The 19,367-nt window shown below is 42.4% G+C and overlaps 1 protein-coding gene across 1 annotated transcript in view; it reads right to left on the minus strand.

Annotated features, from left to right (window-relative positions):
• The window catches only part of LOC109918556 (von Willebrand factor C and EGF domain-containing protein-like), a 214,613-nt gene that overhangs the window by 26,890 nt on the left and 168,356 nt on the right, over positions 1-19,367 (minus strand). Inside the window, exons 18-28 of the mRNA XM_048607283.1 lie at positions 19,168-19,264; positions 15,499-15,581; positions 15,129-15,219; positions 14,388-14,470; positions 12,353-12,446; positions 8,417-8,499; positions 6,627-6,732; positions 5,541-5,972; positions 4,988-5,070; positions 1,459-1,599; positions 613-778 (exon numbers count right to left, since the gene is read on the minus strand). Of these exons, the coding sequence (XP_048463240.1) occupies positions 613-778; positions 1,459-1,599; positions 4,988-5,070; positions 5,541-5,972; positions 6,627-6,732; positions 8,417-8,499; positions 12,353-12,446; positions 14,388-14,470; positions 15,129-15,219; positions 15,499-15,581; positions 19,168-19,264 (1,459 nt within the window). The remainder of the gene's footprint in view (positions 1-612; positions 779-1,458; positions 1,600-4,987; positions 5,071-5,540; positions 5,973-6,626; positions 6,733-8,416; positions 8,500-12,352; positions 12,447-14,387; positions 14,471-15,128; positions 15,220-15,498; positions 15,582-19,167; positions 19,265-19,367) is intronic.

Genomic DNA, 19,367 nt, shown 5'->3' on the forward strand with positions numbered 1-19,367 from the left:
TTGGGACTTCTTTCACTAGAGTGTAGGAGGTTGAGACGTGACGTTATAGACATTTATAAAATCATGAGGGGCATAGAAAAGGTGAATGGCAAGGATCTTTTCCCTAGGGTCAGAGAGTTCAAAACTAGGGGGCATATTTTTAAGGTGAGAGGAGAAAGATTTAAAAAGGACCTGAGGGGCAACTATTTTACACAGAGTGGTCAGTGTGTGGAATGATCTGCCAGAAGAAGTGTTGATGCAGCTACAGTTACAACGTTTAAAAGACATTTGGATAAGTACATGAATAGGAACGGTTTGGAGGGATATGGGCCAAATGCAAATGGGACTAGTTGGGTTTGGGAAACCTGGTCTGCGAAGAGGAGTTGGACTGAATAGTCTGTTTCCATGCTGTATGGAAAAGTCAATTTATTTGTGGCATTGTTATTAAATTTTGGGCAAAACACTGGAGCCATGGAATAATTTTTACACCAGGCCAGAACAAAGTCCCAATAGCAGCAGAATGGAGCCCTACCAGCAATAGTCCCGCACCCCAGAAGTATCCTTTGTAAAAGCATTCTTTATAAAACCTCAATGTTTGGAAGAATCGCTTTCATATATTTCAAGCTGACTTACTTGGTCTTATTTTTGGGACACACCTCATGCAGCATTCTCCATCAGGCTGGGACATGATGGACTGTGCTGGGCAGGAAACGAGAGGAGAGCAGGGCTTGGCATGACACTCCACAGTTCCATTGTCACAACGACAGAGATTACAGCCATCCAGCCACTGGGACTGAGCCTGTCACAAACAGCAGAGAGAGGAAACAGGGGTGGAAAATCACTGAGCAGCTGCATCCACCGTCTAACGGACTAAACATTTAGCTTCTGGATATTTTTGCTCCGGTAAAATTGGGAATAATGAATCCACAGGCACTATACATGTGGAGCCCTGCATCTAATCTATACCAATCCTGACCAGGAAATGCTCAGAGGACAATATAGAGGGAGTTTTACATTGTATCCAACCTGTGCTGCAGGTAACTGAAGAGTGACTTGATCCCAGAATGGTCACTGTCGCTGATCCAGAAAAAGCAGCCAGATAACTAAAGGGTCACAAAGTGACCCGGACTCCTGATCACATCCCAAATTCTACCCAAGACTGAGGGTGGACAGAATGGAGGGAATGGATGCCACCAGTTTGAGAATCCAGTAACAATCAACAAACACATTTGCACATCAGTCATGATTTTCCCCGAGTGTTGAAACAGGCTCGGAGGAGGGAATTTTGAACAGGGAGGCAGATAATGCTGCCTCGTTCCACCCAACATGGGGTCTCACTGCCAGCTTTTTCTGTCATTCTCTATTCGCAGTCAGGAGGGAAATGGCAGCTACCAACAAGCAGTGAAACACGGTGAACAGCAGAGATATGAGAGGATGATTATTTCCTCACATCTACTGGGAAAGGGTAGGCAGCCTCACCTCATGCACTTGATCCCGGTATACACACAGTGAATCAACACACACTGGGCAGCACTGACCCACTGGTGTCTCCTGCTGCATTAAACTGCATGGCAGGGCCTGGCATTGCTCCTTCTGTGACTCGCACATAACCGTCCCTTCCTGAAAATAGAAAATACAAATCAAGGATGGGAACAAAACTAATTTTTTTCTTTTGCACTAGATTTATTTACAATTCAAATGATCCAATTCAAACTGCAAACTGTATGTTGCACCAACCTACGACTTACAAAATCCAAAAGCTTGCATTTTCAAATAAACCTGTTGAACTATAATCTGGTGTCATGTGATTTTTTTTGACCACATACAAAATAGGCACAAAACAAAGGAATTCACACCATTACTGCAGTGCCTGGTTACTGCCAGCAGATGGGAGTGTAACATCAGAAACAACTAATACTACAGGCTGACTCTTATAGGAGGCTGAGATGTGGGCTACTGAGAGATTTGTGGCAGAATCTGATCAGACCAATCTCAACGTCAGAGCACCTTGCTCCATGCTTTTCACAAGCAGTGCACTTAGTTTTTCACTGGGCAGTGGCGAGTTGTCAGTTAAGAGGGAGAAGTGCTTGTTACGCACCTTGTTGATGGCTTAACTCACCTCATTAACATTCGGTTTTTTAATCTTATTAAATGTGCCAAACAAGCTCAGTGTCAGGAAAACTCAAAATGGAAATCACGGAAGGTACCAGACAGATTCAGCTCACTGCTTGCTCTGAGCAAACTCCATGTTATTTATGACCAAACAGTATGTCAGAGTAAGACCTCCGGATACCAGCCACCTGCACTCCTTGTCCACGAATATTGACAGCTGGCATCTGCCAATCCCTCACTGCATACTTCTCGAGCACACTGGCAGGCTGCTCAGGAAACACACGCTCCCACTGCAGGGCACACCAGCAACTAGCATCGAAAGGCTGCAGCTGGGATGCTTTGGGTGCAGGGACAAGCACTCATCTCAAGGATTGAGCCAGGCTACCTCTCAGACCTTTTAATGCTTGGACATTTGGCACCTAACCTATATGCTCCCAGCAACTCTACCTATGCCTGTGGACATTGGTGATACAGCCAGAACCAAAGGCTCTCAGTGCTGCCATATGAAGGAGCTCTTTAGCACAAACACACAGACAGGTTGCTTGTGGTGGAGTAGGGAGAAGACAGCTTGATGTATGGCACTCAAGAGATGTCAGTTTAACACCTACAGCATGTGCTAGCTCCTTGCGTGGCATCCTGCTCTGCACAATTGGAACAGGCAATAAAGCAAGTGTTGGAGAAGGAAGAAGCTTTCCCCTTGTGCATGACAGAGCTCAGCTTATTTAGGCACTACACACCAGACAGGAACTCATTGACGCCTGGCTCCAGGAGATCAGAGCTAGGTGCAGTAGAGAATTGTAGAGTGTGAAGTATTTGTTGGCCATATATGGCGAAATGTGGTTTTCTTTGTTGAGAGCAAACCTCAGCCTCGATTGGTTTTATTTGTGTTCACTTTTGCTTTCTGTAAATAAAAGGTCATGTTCAGAATTATTCAAATGCTTGTCTCTGTGTGATATTTTCTACTGGACAATGACAATTTGCAGGTCTCCAGTGGACAGAAGATAGGGCGGTGTTGATGTAAGGGAAGATGTAGCTAAGGTAAAGTGTATGGCACCGTGGTTAAACAGTGACAGGAGTGAAAGAATGGGGTTGTACGTGCAAGGGACCACTGTGCCATGACATTACCAGTGAGGGACAACACTGGATTGCCAATGGTCATTTAGATGCCTTTCAAAGATGGTGCGAGTGCAAGGGATGCCAGCCTTTTGGTGGTTGTCCACTGAGTGGTAAGCTGTTCTGGGAATGACATACAGTAAGTCTGGGACTGGAATTGGATGTGAGAGACACAGTCGGGGCAGGGTATGTAGCTAGTTTGCTAAGATATGGCAAGAAAACTCACTAGGCATGGCAGTAGAAATTCCTCCAAAAAAACACAATGTAATCAGACTTATCCAAACAAGGTAAGATTCAGCCTTGTATCTCTAATCACTGGCATCCAATAACTCATAATTTCCACCGATACTGAGTGTATTGAACAAACAAAGAGTTTAGATTTCCAGCTCCTTCTCCTTTGATTGTTTTTTGCTAATCCCTAATTCTTAGCCGACTCTTATTATGTTCACTTCAAACATCCACTCACAACCAGGTCATCTCCTGACTGGGTTTATCTGAAGCTCGAGAGTGAGAAAAGCAAAATACTGCAGATGCTGGAAGTTTGAAAACAACATTGTAAAATGCTGAAAATACTCGGCAGATTGGGCAGCATCTGCAAAAGAAATACAGTTACTATTTCAGATTGATTAACTTTCATCAGAACAGTTCACTCTGATCCTCTTCCCTAGCTCAGAGTCCATATACTTGTTCTACTGATCTTCATAGCCTTTTCTTCTTGTGTTTTTGCTTCATGCCCTTCATTCTCACCTAATAACTCAACATCACCCGCAAACATCATCGACCATGGCTCAGAACTTGTTTTATCCACTTTGTTGGATTTATCAGTGAAACTGCATCCCCCGGGCAGAACCATAACCTGGCAACTCTCTGTTCCTGGTCCCAACACAGCAGTCAGACTGTGGAAAGGAGATTTTAAAAGGTATTGGGTTCCTAATGGACAGACTCAAAGGCCTTACTGTGTGTCTATACAGCATTTTTCTCCCTTTCTTCCAATTCTGTGAACTGCTAGCCTTTTCTATCTGCCATTGTCCCCTCTAGGTGTGCACTGTGTAAACAGTGAAGATATCTCAAAGACAGTTCACAACCTATTCCCTTTAAAGTGCTGTGTTTGTACAGCCACTGCAGTGATTTCAAGGAATCATGTGCTGAAATAAACAGGCTCTGAATAACAGACAAAACGTAGAGGCATCATTGCTGTTCACCCAGTAGCATCTCTAGCAACTGCACAGAATGATCTCCCAATGCCCTCCTGTACGGATGGAATGTTCAGGGTAGGATTGACCATCACTGAAAAGATAGGTGATGTATTGCTCTTCATATCACTTTCTTCAGTCTGCATTCACGGTTCATACAGGTGCCCGAGAAAGATCTGACTGGGGGCTGGGTCCTCTGTTAAAATATTCAGGCATACAGTGGACCATTAGAGACAATGAGGTCTGGTTGCTGGACTGAAGAGGATTATCTACTCTAAACCAATTCACAGCAACACAAACGATCAAACCACTTTCCAGTCACTCACTGTGCAGACCTGCAATGTGCTCTCCCACAGTCCTCACATTAAACCTTTAGGAAGCAAAGCAGGGAGCTACTCAGCCACAGTTATACGTGCATGGAAGAGGTGGGAGCCATTGCTTGATGGAATGGGCTGAACGTGGTCTGTTCCAAGAATGCAGACATGGAATTGCTCCATTAAGGGTGTTGCAAGTTAACGTTTCATCACCTCCTGATTGACTATTTCCAAAATCAGTTCCCATCAGGCATAAGTTACACAATGTTTACTTACTGAGCATTGACACTGAAGGCAGGGCTTGTTGTGATGGATGAACTGAGATCCATTGGTGTAGTTTGTGCCATTAAATAAACAACCTATAAAAAATAAAAGATTGCAAGCATTTACTAGTCTTGGAAAATGTTCCTGGAAGAATATCATATCTTTCTCTAGAATGAGCTGGAGGCAAAGCGATGGACAGCGTTCATGCTAACCCCAAGGAATTGTTCAAGTGAAGTGAGTATTTTTGGATCATGATTTGTATCAGTCAGGAAAAAAAACCAGTAAAGTGTTTCCCTCACTTGATTCATGATAACACATTAGTTACATTAGCATCAACAGTGAATTAACATTGTGGAATATTTATCAATCCTTCAGTTTTCTATCGGCTGGTGTGCACATACAGCCACAAACGATTGATTCCAGGAAAGTAACCCAAAAATCTTTTAAAATCCCTCACTCCATCTTTAACTCTTTTCTACATGTACGGCCTGACCTGATCTTACTCAGGTCCTCATTATCCATGTACCACCAAATCTGGACATTCATCCTCTCCCCGTATACTTACTTAAGGCTTCCTGGAAAATCCCGCTTTGAAAACCGGCAGCATCTGGTGAAATGGTTTCGGCTGTTGCTGGGGAAGGGAACTCAGTTTGTGTCACAGAGTGCCCCTGAGACATACTGCTTGTGCTCTGGTCCATTTCTGTGGCATGTCCAACCCTTGGTTGTTCTGTTGTGGCAATCCTTCGCCTCTCAGGTGAAGCAGTGAATCCCTGTGCTAACTTGCTCCTCACACTCCAAGGCAACATGCGACGCAGGGAGCGCTGCCTGGTTGTGGGACTGGCTATAGGAGACACAGATAATAACCTGCCTTCCGAGCCAGAGGGGTGAGGTCGAACTGTTGCTCTCCAAGGTCCTCGAGAGAGCTGTGTTGGTGCCGGTTTCTCAGGGATCATGTTGCCACTGATAGGAGGGTACAACACTGAGTTCTCAGGAGATACTGGAAAAGAAAGGAAATTCAGGAAATAGGATCCAAAGTCATAAATTGTTGATGACTCTTAAGATAATATTGATGAGGCAGTTGATCAGTTTAATTAAGATCATCCTTCCATGCCCATATGATTTCACCACATCACAGTGTCTAACTGTCTCTAGAACGATTCAATGTGTTTTTGTCCGTATTTTTCTAACACAAAGTGGCCCAGTGAGTGCCTGGGTGCAGTTTTTTATCACGAGGCTGGAATTTGCCCAAGAGCAGCGCATGTTTCACCAGCAATAATTCCAAGCAAGTGCTTGAAAACTCCACTTACATGCGAGGATTATTTTTCAGATGTACTCTCAACGGAGGAGCAGACCCAGAGCAGATAAGCATTTCACGACCCTTTAACCTTTTAAACTGACCCATTAGGACTTACTTGAAATTAGACTCGGAATTTACACTTGAAACTGCACTTAACACCTCAGATGTCCCCCTTTGGTTCCATCTCAGCCAACGACCAAGGACCCAGTTACCCAATAGAATGTAGTCAAGGCATTAAATTGCATTATTCAAATGTAACTTGATAGTTTAAGTCCTTTTGGGTCCCCAGAGGTTATTAACAAAGCTAATGATCATCACCGGTCATCATCCAGCTCCACTGAATATGGTACTTACAGTCAGGGCACATGGGACAGCAGGTGCCAGGGATATGAAGTAAAGGCTCTTCACACTCCAGCTCTGTACAACTATCTCCTTTCCAGTCACACTCTACATTGCCTTCCTGGGGCGAGAGGGGCACAGAGTCATGATATTGCAGAACTATCTCATTGTCAAACAGATCAACATTGGCACAAAACCTAAATTGAACATGGAGCTGCAAATTAGTCACTTACATGAGTGAATTACTGGCCTGTGATGTGGGTGTGAGAGAGGAGGGGCATGGAATCTTTGATTTTGTGGATTCGGAGCAGAAACTCACACTGTGCATGGAATGGTCAAATCACTGCTAAGCTGAGAATGTGAGAGGAGACCACATCTCATTGTGACGGTCTCCACTCAATAGACAGTAAAATGATACATTCTAGATGCATCACATTTCTAAAACGGTCACCCAATTTCATGCAGCCCTTGGTGGAACGTGTTGTGACTGAACAATCCTCATACACACCCCCTCAAAACAAACTATTTGAAACACTATTCTTATTTCCTTAAGCACTATGGCCAATTTGATATTAACTTTATCTCTATAGAATTGTCTCATAATGCAAGCTGACTTATCTAAGCCTTAATAACCAGTAGTGGCCTCCTTTTTAATTGTGATATCATTAAATTTGAATACTACTATTAATAATTTTTAGAAATAGTAATCACTGTCACTGTAAGCAGGATATTGATGATTTCTAAAGGCAAAATTTGACCTATAATATGTTTTCGTGAACGCTCTGCCTCCAATTTTGCAGACGTTTACATTGCATTGATCTTTCACTCATTAATAGACCCAGGTCAGAATAGGTTTAGTCCTTCTTAAATTTGAGTTCCCTCCTGATTGCAGGTGACTGCCTTCCTCCCTGTCTCTTGCCTGTATTTTTGAGAACTTTTACCATGTGCGCACATGTCTCGTGCTCGAGTTAGTCCATGCGGGTGAGACGCCTAGGATGAGTGTGCTTCATGCGGCTTGAATGTCACTGGACAAAATAGAACTGCACAGACTTAGTGACATGGTCTGAAATAACCACTTGTATGGTGCATTTTGGTAGCACCTAGCTCCCCAAAACGGGGACTTGCGGGTATTGGGACTCTATTCAATATCCCGTGTCTCCTTAAACCAAGCTCTGATCCGGCACGTGTTGTCTACTTTGTGAGAGAACATTAGCAGCCATTTATCCAAACCACCCTGTTCCTCCAAGGGGCGTGTAGCCTACTGTGAACTGCATTCCCACCTCCTGAGCAAACTTTGGCGCAAATGATGATTTATTATCAAACTCAAAGGCAAAATTCTTTCATACATCCTCACAATCCCACTATTCAGCCTTGGACAACAGTATAGGAGGAATCTAGTTACTTGGAGTTCTGACAAAACGCTAACTCTGATTTCTCTCCGTAGACGCTGCCAAACTCGCTGAGCTTTTCCAACAATTTCTATTTATTCTTTCTAATTTCCAGCATCCGTAGTTCTTTGTTTTTTTTTAAGTTACTTGGAGTATTTGACTTACTCTGTTAATAGCCAATTCCATTCTCATTTGACCAGCTATATTTTATCGATGATTTAAATATTTCAGCCGCAAATGTGTTTTCTGTTAAATTTGTTCTGTGGGATTATTATCCTGGAGAAGTACAGTTCCTCCTATTTTCATATCACTCAAAGCTTGGAATGCTTAACCTTTTGTCTTCAAATTCTGCACCCACAATGAAAAAAGTATAGCCTGTTTGCTCTTACCACATCTACTCACTATGACAGTACCTACCGTACAGAGACAGACGACACAGGGGTCAGTGGCTGAGATATAATATCCTCCATCTTCCAGAACCTGGCCATCATACAGACACACTGCAGAGAGAAGATTAAGTAAGACAGCTTGGAAAACAAAGTCACCTTCATTTGAGAAAAATAAATCAAATTTATGAAATAGTCCAGCAGCCAGAAGTTAAGAAAAAAAAACAAAATGTTGTTGATAAAAAGCCAACCAGGGAAAAGTAGTTGCTTAAGTCCAATTTGGATCATGTCAACAGTCAACATTCAGAAATCAATGGACTGTATAACTGGCAGATAAAGCATACAAATGTATCAGATTTCCCTCATTCAACAAATTGGGGATTAATTGGTGAAAAGCTTAGAAAGGCACAGAATATCTTGACAGACCTTCAAGTCAAGCACAAAAACAAGCTTCAACTGAGGCAGAAAGAGGAAGGCTTACTACAAATTCCTTACAGATTTAGCCATTGTTTTCAAGCAATTAACACAACAAAGGATTGGCAAAAATGTTTCACTTTCACAGAAGTGTTAACAGCTCCGAGATCACTATGAACTGTTAACTGAGGAAAATATTACTCTGTATTTATGAATGATCGTCTTGAGTTTAAAAAAGACGCTCTTGAAAGACAGCACAAATCTTCCTTGAAGTTTGAAGGAGACAGTGAGGGAGAAGCAGGCCCCTGCTAAGGATGAAGATCATCTACAGAATGGGGATGATCTTTTGGAAAACATCTTAGCAATACTGCAGACCACAGAGCTATGCAGGAAATTCTTCCACCTCCTGATTCTGAAGTCTATTCCCTCACCAACAATAATGCATTTCTAGCTTCTGATGGAGTTCCAGGAACGTTCTCATCCATTGCCGCTACAGTGATCAAAGAGGCCTTAGAACACAGAACATAGAACATAGAACATTACAGCGCAGTACAGGCCCTTCGGCCCTCGATGTTGCGCCGACCTGTGAAACCATTCTGAAGACCATCTAACCTACACTATTCCATTATCATCCCTATATTTATCCAATGACCATTTAAATGCCCTTAAAGTTGGTGAGTCTACTACTGTTGCCGGCAGGGCATTCCACGCCCTTACTACTCTCTGAGTAAAGAACCTACCTCTGACATCTGTCCTATATCTATCACCCCTCAATTTAAAGCTATGTCCCTACGTGCTAGCCTTGCATCCGATACAATTTTCAAGAGAACTCAGAATCCTAATTGGAGATTGATGTCTCAACGGAGAGGGTTGTGGAGTGGGGGTGGTAGGAATTGGGAGTAGCGAGTTTTCTGTTGCGGGTTAAAAGGGGTGCCGTTGAAGAGCTTGGGAAGAGCTGTGAAGTAAATAGTCAATGATATCTCTACTTTAAGAATAGCTACTGAGCATATGAGAAAGGCAATAGCATTGTCAGATCACATGGAATTGGATTCTTGAGTCTGTTAGATCCAACAGTGTGCCCTGTCTTACTATGACTTGTAAACAGTTAGGTTTCATAAAGCCTTTTCATGTTCACTCGGATGAGTGTCGGATATGTATCTTACCTCAAACCAAACTAAACCACAATGAACAGGTTACACACAGATTAAGCCACACTGTTTCACAAGTTTAAAAAAGTGTTCAGCCAGTCACATGCCAGACTTAAATATATAATTGGTGCATTTCAATAAGATGATTCTATTGGGAGGACAATGGTGGATGGTATTATAACCACTGGTTGCTCCTCAGCCGACGGAACAGTGGCCTGATCATCTGGGAGATACTGTGAAAACATAATTTTAACAATTTAGCCTCATCAGCATTGGTACCGCAAGCTACCTGTCCAGAAAACACTGCCCAGGGGTAGCTATTAGGATTAAAACTGATAGATTATAGGCAGCCAACCTGCAGATCACCTTAGACCCTATATTATCAGGAGGAATTGTGATGAGATTTTCCAATATAGAAATGGAGGCAAGATCAAGGAAGCAGGGGTCTAACTATTCCTTAAGGCTCCATGGAGCACTTTGTTACTCCTGGTCTCACAAGCCGTGAGACAATGGCATCATGGTAATATCTGGACGTTAAACAAATAATTCAGGAATGACACCAATGCTCAGGGAACGTGGGTTCAAATCTCACCACAGCAGCTGGTGACATTTAAAATTCAATTAATTAATCTGGAATACAAATCCAGTCTCAGAATAGTGATCATTGATTGTTGCAAAAATCCATGGAGTTCATGATCATCATGAGGGAAGGAAATCTGGTCTCGCCTAGTGTAACTCCAGAGCCATATGCTTAACTCTTAACTGCTCTCTGAAATAACCTAGCGATTTGCAAAGGGTAACAAATGCTGGCCTTACTATAGTGATGCTCACATCCCATGAGGGAATAAAGAAATAGTAGAGGTAACTGCTTTTTTTGCTCACCACATTTTGTTGAGCAATGCAGCTGTGACAGATGCTCCATTTAACAGATCATTAAAGTGGCTTTGTGGCTCTGTGTGTGTCCTCAGAACCTGATTTATATTTTTGCATGAGCTTTCTGCCCAAGTCGGGGACAAGCAGTACAACAGCCCAGGAAAACAATGGCATTAAAATGGCCAAAGGAACAGCATGGATTTTAATTCCAGTTCTGTCCACTTTGCATCATTAAGATTCCACTTTGTGATTTTAGAAACAGCTCACACAGAATCAGATACAATAAAATCAGTGGACAGCACTGCGCATCCTTGACCCAATATTTGGTGCCAACAGAAACTAATTGCCACCTTGAAAATCTCCGACAGCGTGTTACATTTATTGGAATACTCCAATACGGTAACTCACCTCCCGACTCCCCAGAGCCAATCCACCGTCTGTAAGGCACAAGTCAGGAATGTGATGGAACATTCTCCCCATTTGCCTGGATGGCTGCAGCTCCAACAACACTCAAGAAGCTTGACACCATCCAGGACAAAGCAGCCCGCTTGATTGGCACCACATCCACAAGTATCCACTCCCTCCACCACTGACGCTTACTTGCAGCGGTATACAAGATACACTACAGACATTCACCAAAGATCCTTATACAGCACTTTCCAAACCCACAGCACTTCCATCTAGAAGGACAAGGGCAGCAGATACATGGGAACAACACCACCTTCAAGTTGCCCTCCAAGCCACTCACCATCCTGACTTGGAAATATATTGTTGTTCCTTCACTATCACTAGGTCAAAATCCTGGAATTCTCTCCCTAATGGCATTGTGGGTCAACCCACAGCAGGTGAACTGCAGCGGTTCAAGAAGGCAGCTCACCACCACCTTCTCAAGGGCAACTAGGGACGGGCAATCAAAACACTCACTCCAATAACCAGTCAGTCACAAAATCAGGTTGAAATATTTATGCCAAGGCTCCCAGCAAAGTTGATAATTGGATGCATAACAAATCATGTCAAATGTGGCAAAGAATCAGCTTTATGAAAAATTAATTCAAACAATACTGTGTTAGACTTGTGCCCTTCCTTGAAACATTGGCCATTTGAGAGTTGGGAGAATAGGATCCAGTGGGGAAATGCCTTTCAATCATCTGGACAGTGTCCCATCCGCTGAAGTTGTTTTTCAGGAGCTTTACTTGGATGTTTATGGAGCTGACTACAGAAGAATTCTAGTAATTGTTCAATGGTCCTCCCATTGAATCTGGAAGATATGGCGGAGACTTTTCTGATGGAATTTCTCCAGCTCCATATGCCACTGATACACAGCATAGGATACGAGTGTGCTGATGACAACTGCTGTGTGCACTTCGACTTTTTGTTGACTTGTGAAGATCCCTGTTTCCATGGCAACTGACCTAGTCTTGGATCTCCCTGTCAATGGTGGCCGTTTGAGAAAGCTAGCTGCCAACACATGGTCTACAAGTAAGTTCACAGTAAAACACAGCGGTGAAAACCGAAACACTGTTGGCCCTTACCTGAGCAAGTCGAGCAGCATTCACCGGGAACAGTATAGGGGCGCTCACAGGAAGGTGACTCACATGTCAAAATGTCACAGCTTACTTCTCCAAACTGTTTGAGAGAGATGGCCATAGAGTAAGAGGAGTATGATATGGAGAAACTGAGAGTTACAGAGAAGGGCGTTGGAAATGGGAACTCAGAATAAGACAAAGAGAAGGACCAATACAGATGGAGTAACAGAGAGAGAGAGAGAGAGAGAGAGAGAGAAAAACAGGCACGGAGAAGATGGAAACTCACAAAATCAGCATTTCCCAGAAATCACAGGAAATAGGAAAAAAGTTACAGAATCATTAATATCACAAAACATTTGCATGAACTTAAACTCTTTTCTCCCTCTGATTCAAATAGCTCTATTCAAAAAGGATGCCAGTAATAAAACTTAAAAAACTAGCATCCTTTGATATTAGTCTGGTAGTTGTTAATTAGAGACAAAATGATCATTTGCAATCAACCTTTGAGTGTCAGATCGATGCATGCATGTGTATATAGACACACAAGTGTATTGCATATTTAAAAGCTCAGTTTTAAAAAGTGAAAACAAAAGGCTGTTAAGATGTTCCAGCGCGCCATATGGCAGTTTTGCAACGGAACTGCTGGCAGCAAAGTCTGTAACTATTATCTGAATAAATATGGAGCTGAGTGAAGGAAACTCCCAACCACTTGTGAAATTCACATTTCCTGTACAAAAGTGTAACATATTAGATTCACCAAGAGATAGCGAAACTCAATGAATGTTCAACAATGTGAACTAGATTCCATTGACATTTCATTGTCTTATGATGGCCCTGCATCCAAACACAAAAACTTTGATGGTATCAAGCTGCCATTTGTGAAAAGCCACAACACGGGCTGTTTATCAGTTTAATGCATAATCTTATTTAGGAAATGACTCTAAACTTGGAACAAGATATTTTCGGTTAGATCCTATCACCATGTTTGTTGCCTGTTTTTAAAGCAGAAAGCAGCTCTTCAGGCAGAGAGAAACCAGCAAAAAAAACCCATTGAACCTCGTTCAGCCAAGTAGGCGGCCCAAGGTAGCTAACAGCAGCATCTTCAAAGTGGGAGAAGAGCTCTCTTCAAACTGCTCCAACCTCAAGATCACATGACAACCACCCTCCTGGTGCCAACAACAATAAACATGTCAACTTAATGGAAATGCTCTACGAGTCCTTCACTGCAATGAAAGTTTCAACTTATCTGAGACGATACAGATCTGCTACAAAAGAACGGAAACAATTCCAAGTTGTAATTGTATCCTTTTTTTCCAAGTGTATCTAATCTTTGTGTGAGCTGTATGAGCAAGACGTTGCATTTTTAAACATCTAGGCAATGTGTGGAATAATGAATAACCCTTTTTAATTCGGTATTTACACAGAAAGCTTGCTGTTGGAATGATTTAAACTGGGAGCATCCACTCTGAGTTTAAGAACACACTTTAACCATGAACATTAAGCAAACCAATTCTGTCTGGGACAACAGCGTCTTTGTTCCATAAGACATTTAACCATAACACAGGTTACCTGCAGAGTGAAGCTGTCTCTCTATCAACCACACTCACTATACACTCATAACAACATTCAGTTCTTATCTCGTGATTGAGTCTCAGTTTATTTGCCTTGTAATCCACTCTTGCTCACTATGTGTTTCAGTCCATCCCCTCCCCCAATTCCACGTAGAGTCATTGAGCTGTACAGCATGGAAACAGACCCTTCGGTCCAACTCGTCCATGCCAACCATCCTAAAATAAATCTAGTCCCATTGCCAGCATTCGGGCCCATATTCCTCTAGACCCTTCCCATTCACATGCCTTTTAAACGTTGGAAATTGTACCAGCCTCCACCACTTCCTCTGGCAGCTCATTCCAAACACGCAAAACTCTCTGCATGAAGAAGTTGCCCCCAGTAGTGTCTGAGTATTTTCCTGTATTAAATTTCACTGCTTCTTCCATTTTGCAAAACATCAGGAATTATCACCTCATGAAGCAACACTTACTTGGCATTTACATTGGTAGCAGGGTCTATTTTCAGGCTGAAATGACTGGCCGTTGGTGACTTTCCTCCCTTCGTAATTGCAATCTGTAAAACAAGGACCATGTGAACATGTGAAGGTAGCCACAATGCAGAGGAACCCAACATCTAACCATTGTTCATTGTCAGCAACTGTCACCACTGATTAATGTCAGCTTTCACAGCCCTTTGGGCTGACAGGCACCTATCTCTTGATATTGATAGTCTGTTCTTTCTGAGCTAAGATATGCACTCACACAGCTCTGATAGAGAATACAAACAGGTGACCTGCACTGGGTCATCCCACACTATGGGACATGGAAGAATGCAGCTGGCGATCACCCTTTATAGAAGCAGAGTGAAGCTTCTGAGATAAGGCACACATGAGAAAGGGAATTCTAAGTACACTGGCTCTTTGTGGTGAAATGTTTTGCTGCTGCCTCCAGTGGGAGAATAATTAACACACAGAGGTAGGCAGACAGTGGGGAATGATTAACACAGTAAGGGCGACAGACAATGGGATAATTATTAGCACAGTGAGCGAGACAGACAGCGAGCAATGACCAAGGAGCTCAGAATTTTTCTGGTTCTAAAGTGACACAGGACAAGGGAGAACAAGGCAGGATTATGACAATCTTTGAAGGTAAACACTAGTGGGATAAAAACTCAGTGCTCACATCCAACCTTCGATTCGGAAAGGGCTTGTTCGGTTCATTGATGCACTCACCAATGCAGAGGGGGCAGCACTCACCCTCAGAATGGAAAGGATAAGTGCAACGAGCTTTGCACTCCATAGGGGAGCAAGCAGCAGAGCCTGACTGTGGAAGAGAAAGACATGGCCAAATATTAAAACATGTTACCGTCCTTTCAGATATCATCAGTGACAAAATGAAGGAATTCTTTGGAAATAAGAATAGAACTTGGAAATTCATCTTGCGTCATAGCTCATTGCAACATCCAAGAGTCAAGGATGCAGGTCAGAATTCATAACCGACCGTACTGTAAATAAAAATCCCAGAATTTCTCCTTAAACATCCGAGCTCAGCTTAACAGCAATGAGCTGTAGATTGAAATACTAAAGACCCATACACACCTACCAGACAGATGCAGGTGAGGCAAGAATCTGATGTTGATGGGAAGCTCTCATTATTCTGATAGGTCACCCCACCATAGGTACAACCTTCAAAGAAAATGAAGAGGTTAGTGGTGGATCTAATTCAGGTACCAATTGGTAAATGAAGACATTAAGCAGATCCACCATAATCCCCTGAAGCTGGAAGTACCTGATATTTAACAGACAGCTGCCCTTATGAATTTGCAATGCTATAAGTTTTGCATGATGTGAAAGACATTTACCTGTGATTTTTTTAAAAAATATCTCCAGAAGGAGCAAAATTGACAACCGCAATGACATTTCAAAAAGGCAAGAGCAAACTATCTTACAGGCTCAACATACTCAAAATGAAATTGCCCAGTTTTACTGTAAATGATGTAGAAAAAGTCAATTGTTTAAGATTAAACTTCATGGGGTTGACTTTTGTATGGATAATGTTATGAAGGTTTGATATACGTGCATGATTTGGGCCCAAGTGAAATCCAAAAAAGACCATTGTAATGGGATAAAATGTAAAAAACTAAATAATTTATGTTAATTATCTAATATTTATTTTATAACATTACAAACTGTAAACAACTATTCCATATTATTTATGCAACAGTCATTTATTTATTTATCACTTTTTTTCATCGATACTTATCCGTTTACATTGAAATCAGATCACTCACATTTCCAAGAATATTGCTTGGTTCTGAAACTTTTGGGCTTTAATCCCTGAAGGTTGATGTTTACACAGTTATATGAAAAATTTGGTTTTCTTTCAGGCCAAAATCATGGTGTCAATTTTACGCAAATGAACAAGAGTAGTCAAGATTCAATCAAGAGCAAAAGCATTCCATTCAGAGAACATCCTCAAACAGTATTTAAATTTGGACTGAATGTAGTAGGGTCTCACCATCTACTCGTTCAGTGATTGTGCTTTACATTAGCTGGACACAAGATATTAAGGGAGATTCACAGTCGTGGTTCAAAATCCCTAAATCAAAGTGCTGAGAAATGTACACCAATACAATTTTGGAGATGGAATGACTAGCCTCTGCCTGTGGGAACACATCTGGTCAGTCTAGCTTGGAGAGTTTAGAAGTTACGGTAATCAAGACAAGGCCTTAGTACAAGTGAACACGAGCAGGCATTTAAGCAGCTGGAATGTGCAGCCCACCGGTAAAGAACATTGGCAAGGTTCCTTCTTTTTAGAGTCATAGAGCTGTACAGCATGGAAACAGACCCTTCGGTCCGACCCATCCATGCTGACCAGATATCCCAAATCAATCTTTGCCAGCATTTGGCCCATATCCCTCCAAACCCTTCCCATTCATGTACCCATCCAGATGCCTTTTAAATGTTGTCAATGTACCAGCCTCCACCACTTCCTCTGGCAGCTCGCTCCATACACATACCACCCTCTACATGGAAAAGTTGCCCTTTAGGTCCCTTTTAAATCTTTCCCCTCTCACCTTCAACCTATGCCCTGTAGTTTTGGACTCCCCTACCCTGGGAAAAAGGCCTTGGCTATTCACCCTATCCATGCCCCTCAGCCTCTAGTGCTCCAGGGAAAATAGACTCAGCCTATTCGCCTCTCCCGATGGCTCAAACCGTCCAATCCTGGCACCATCCTTGTGAATCTTTTCGGAACCCTTGCAAGTTTCACAACATCTTTCTTGTTTAGCTGTGGTCAAATACCTGTTCAGGTATTGTTTTTGCAGGGTTTCTGGAGTCAAGGGAAGCAGGAGCCAACCTTCCACCCACCCACCCCTGATCCCTCACCACCACTAGTGGATTTTAAAACTTTCCCTTTAAAAGTATCACCTCAGAGCAAACCTCAGTCTAAAGAGGCCTGGCTCACTCCAGTTGCAGAAAGTTATAGTTCTGGAGGGTTAATGTTCATATTAGATTTCCTCCATCCATTCTACTGATGACAGACAGTTTAGGGGTGGAGACAAGGAGTTTTGCTCCGGCCTTCAGAGAAAGCAAATGTATCTGTACCAAATTGCTAAATTGGTAATTATGCCTGATCCAATAGATTTGTACTTTTTGCAATCATGCAATAAACCGCCACATGATCTAGGACAGTGACTCTTCTATAGACACTCTATAGTGGTATATCCTAGAGACAGCAAATACCACAAGGTACCAGGAGTGGTCAATTTGGAAAATACTACTTCTCCCTCCCAGGATCATAGTCATTAACTGATCAGTATTCAAATGCTTCCTCAATGACCTTCCTTTCATCATTAGGTCTGAAGTGGAGATGCTCACTCATGATTTCACATATTCAGTTCCTCAGATATTGAAGCAATTGTCCCATGTATAGCAAGACACAGGCAACATTCAGTCTTTGACTGACAAGAGCCAAGTAACATTTGAACTATACAGGTGATTAGCAATGACCATCTCCACCAAAGGAGAGTTATAACCCCATTCCCTTGATGTTGAATGGCATTATAATCAGCAGATCCCTCACTATCAATATCCTGGAGCTCACCACTAAGCAGAAACTTAACTGGATCAACCATCTAAATATCAAGGATACAAGGCCTGGCTAATTCACACCGAGTAACTCACTTCCTGACTCCCCAAAGTCAATTCACTATTCAAAAGGCACAAGTTAGGAGTATGCTGAAGTATTTTGCACTTAGCTGAATTGATGGCATTCCAACAATGCTCAAAAAGCTCTACATCAGTGGAACTAAGCAGCCTGCTTGACTAGCACCCCTTTCACCAGCTTAAACATTTATTACCTGCAGTGCTGAAGCACAATGGCAGGAGTGTGTACTATCGACAAAGTGCACTGCAGCAACAAGCCAAGACTCTTTTAACAGCACCTGGCTATACAGCACATTCTTCTTGTGTTACGCAGGTGAAATGTTCACTTTATTCTTTCCTGCTTTCATTTTACTTCATCTGTGTTCCTCATGCTCTTTCACTGATGACACTGCTGACATGTATGGTTGCATTAAGTGGTTCTCTGCCAGGGACTGAGATAATTAGGGATTAACCAAAGACAAAAACAGAAATTGCTGGAAAAGCACAACAGGTCTGTCAGTCCTGAGGAAGAGTCTCTCCACCCGAAATGTTAACTCTGATTTCTCTCCACAGTTGCTGTCAGACCCGCTGTGCTTTTCCAGCAATTTCTATTTTTGTCTCTGATTTACAACATCCACAGTTCTTTCAGTTTTTACTAGAGCTAGACCAGTATTGACTGGCCTTTCCATGTGAAAAAGAATATCAGCTAGTTATGATTAGGGCAAAAACTGCAAATTGGGTGTGGGTACAATTACTGAAATCATAACTGAGTCCTGCTTTCTTGTTACACTTTTGTTTAATTGATTCATTCACAGAAGCAAGCTTCAATGACAAGACCAGCATTCATTATTCAGACTGGGAACTCTAAAGGTAGCAGCTACATAGGGATTGCACCATGTATAAGATCCCTCTAAGTAACACACCATTATGATTTAGGAATACATTGCATTTGTTCACTGCGTTAGGTTAAAATTCCAAAGCTCCCAATCTGACAACTGTGTCAATGAACCTACAGCACACGGATGACAACAGATCGAGGTGACGGTTCACCATCAATCTCTCTAGGGAAGTTAGCGATCAGCAATGATTGCTTGCCATATAGACACAACAACAGTTAGTAAACTACCTGCAGAACAATCTGGGCAACACTGGCCAGGAACCAATATAGGGTGTGCGCAGGTCTCCAAGCACTCTGTCCTCTTACAAACAATTGAACCATCTTCCTGAAATGAAACAGACAGTGAGAGCAAGGAACAGTAGCACAAGTAAACAATCCAAAAGGAAATAACCGAGAGACAATCCTCTGAGGACACACAAATACGTCCT

The sequence above is a fragment of the Rhincodon typus genome, chromosome 17 (assembly GCF_021869965.1).
Source record: "Rhincodon typus isolate 14 chromosome 17, sRhiTyp1.1, whole genome shotgun sequence".
Classification (NCBI taxonomy): domain Eukaryota; kingdom Metazoa; phylum Chordata; class Chondrichthyes; order Orectolobiformes; family Rhincodontidae; genus Rhincodon; species Rhincodon typus.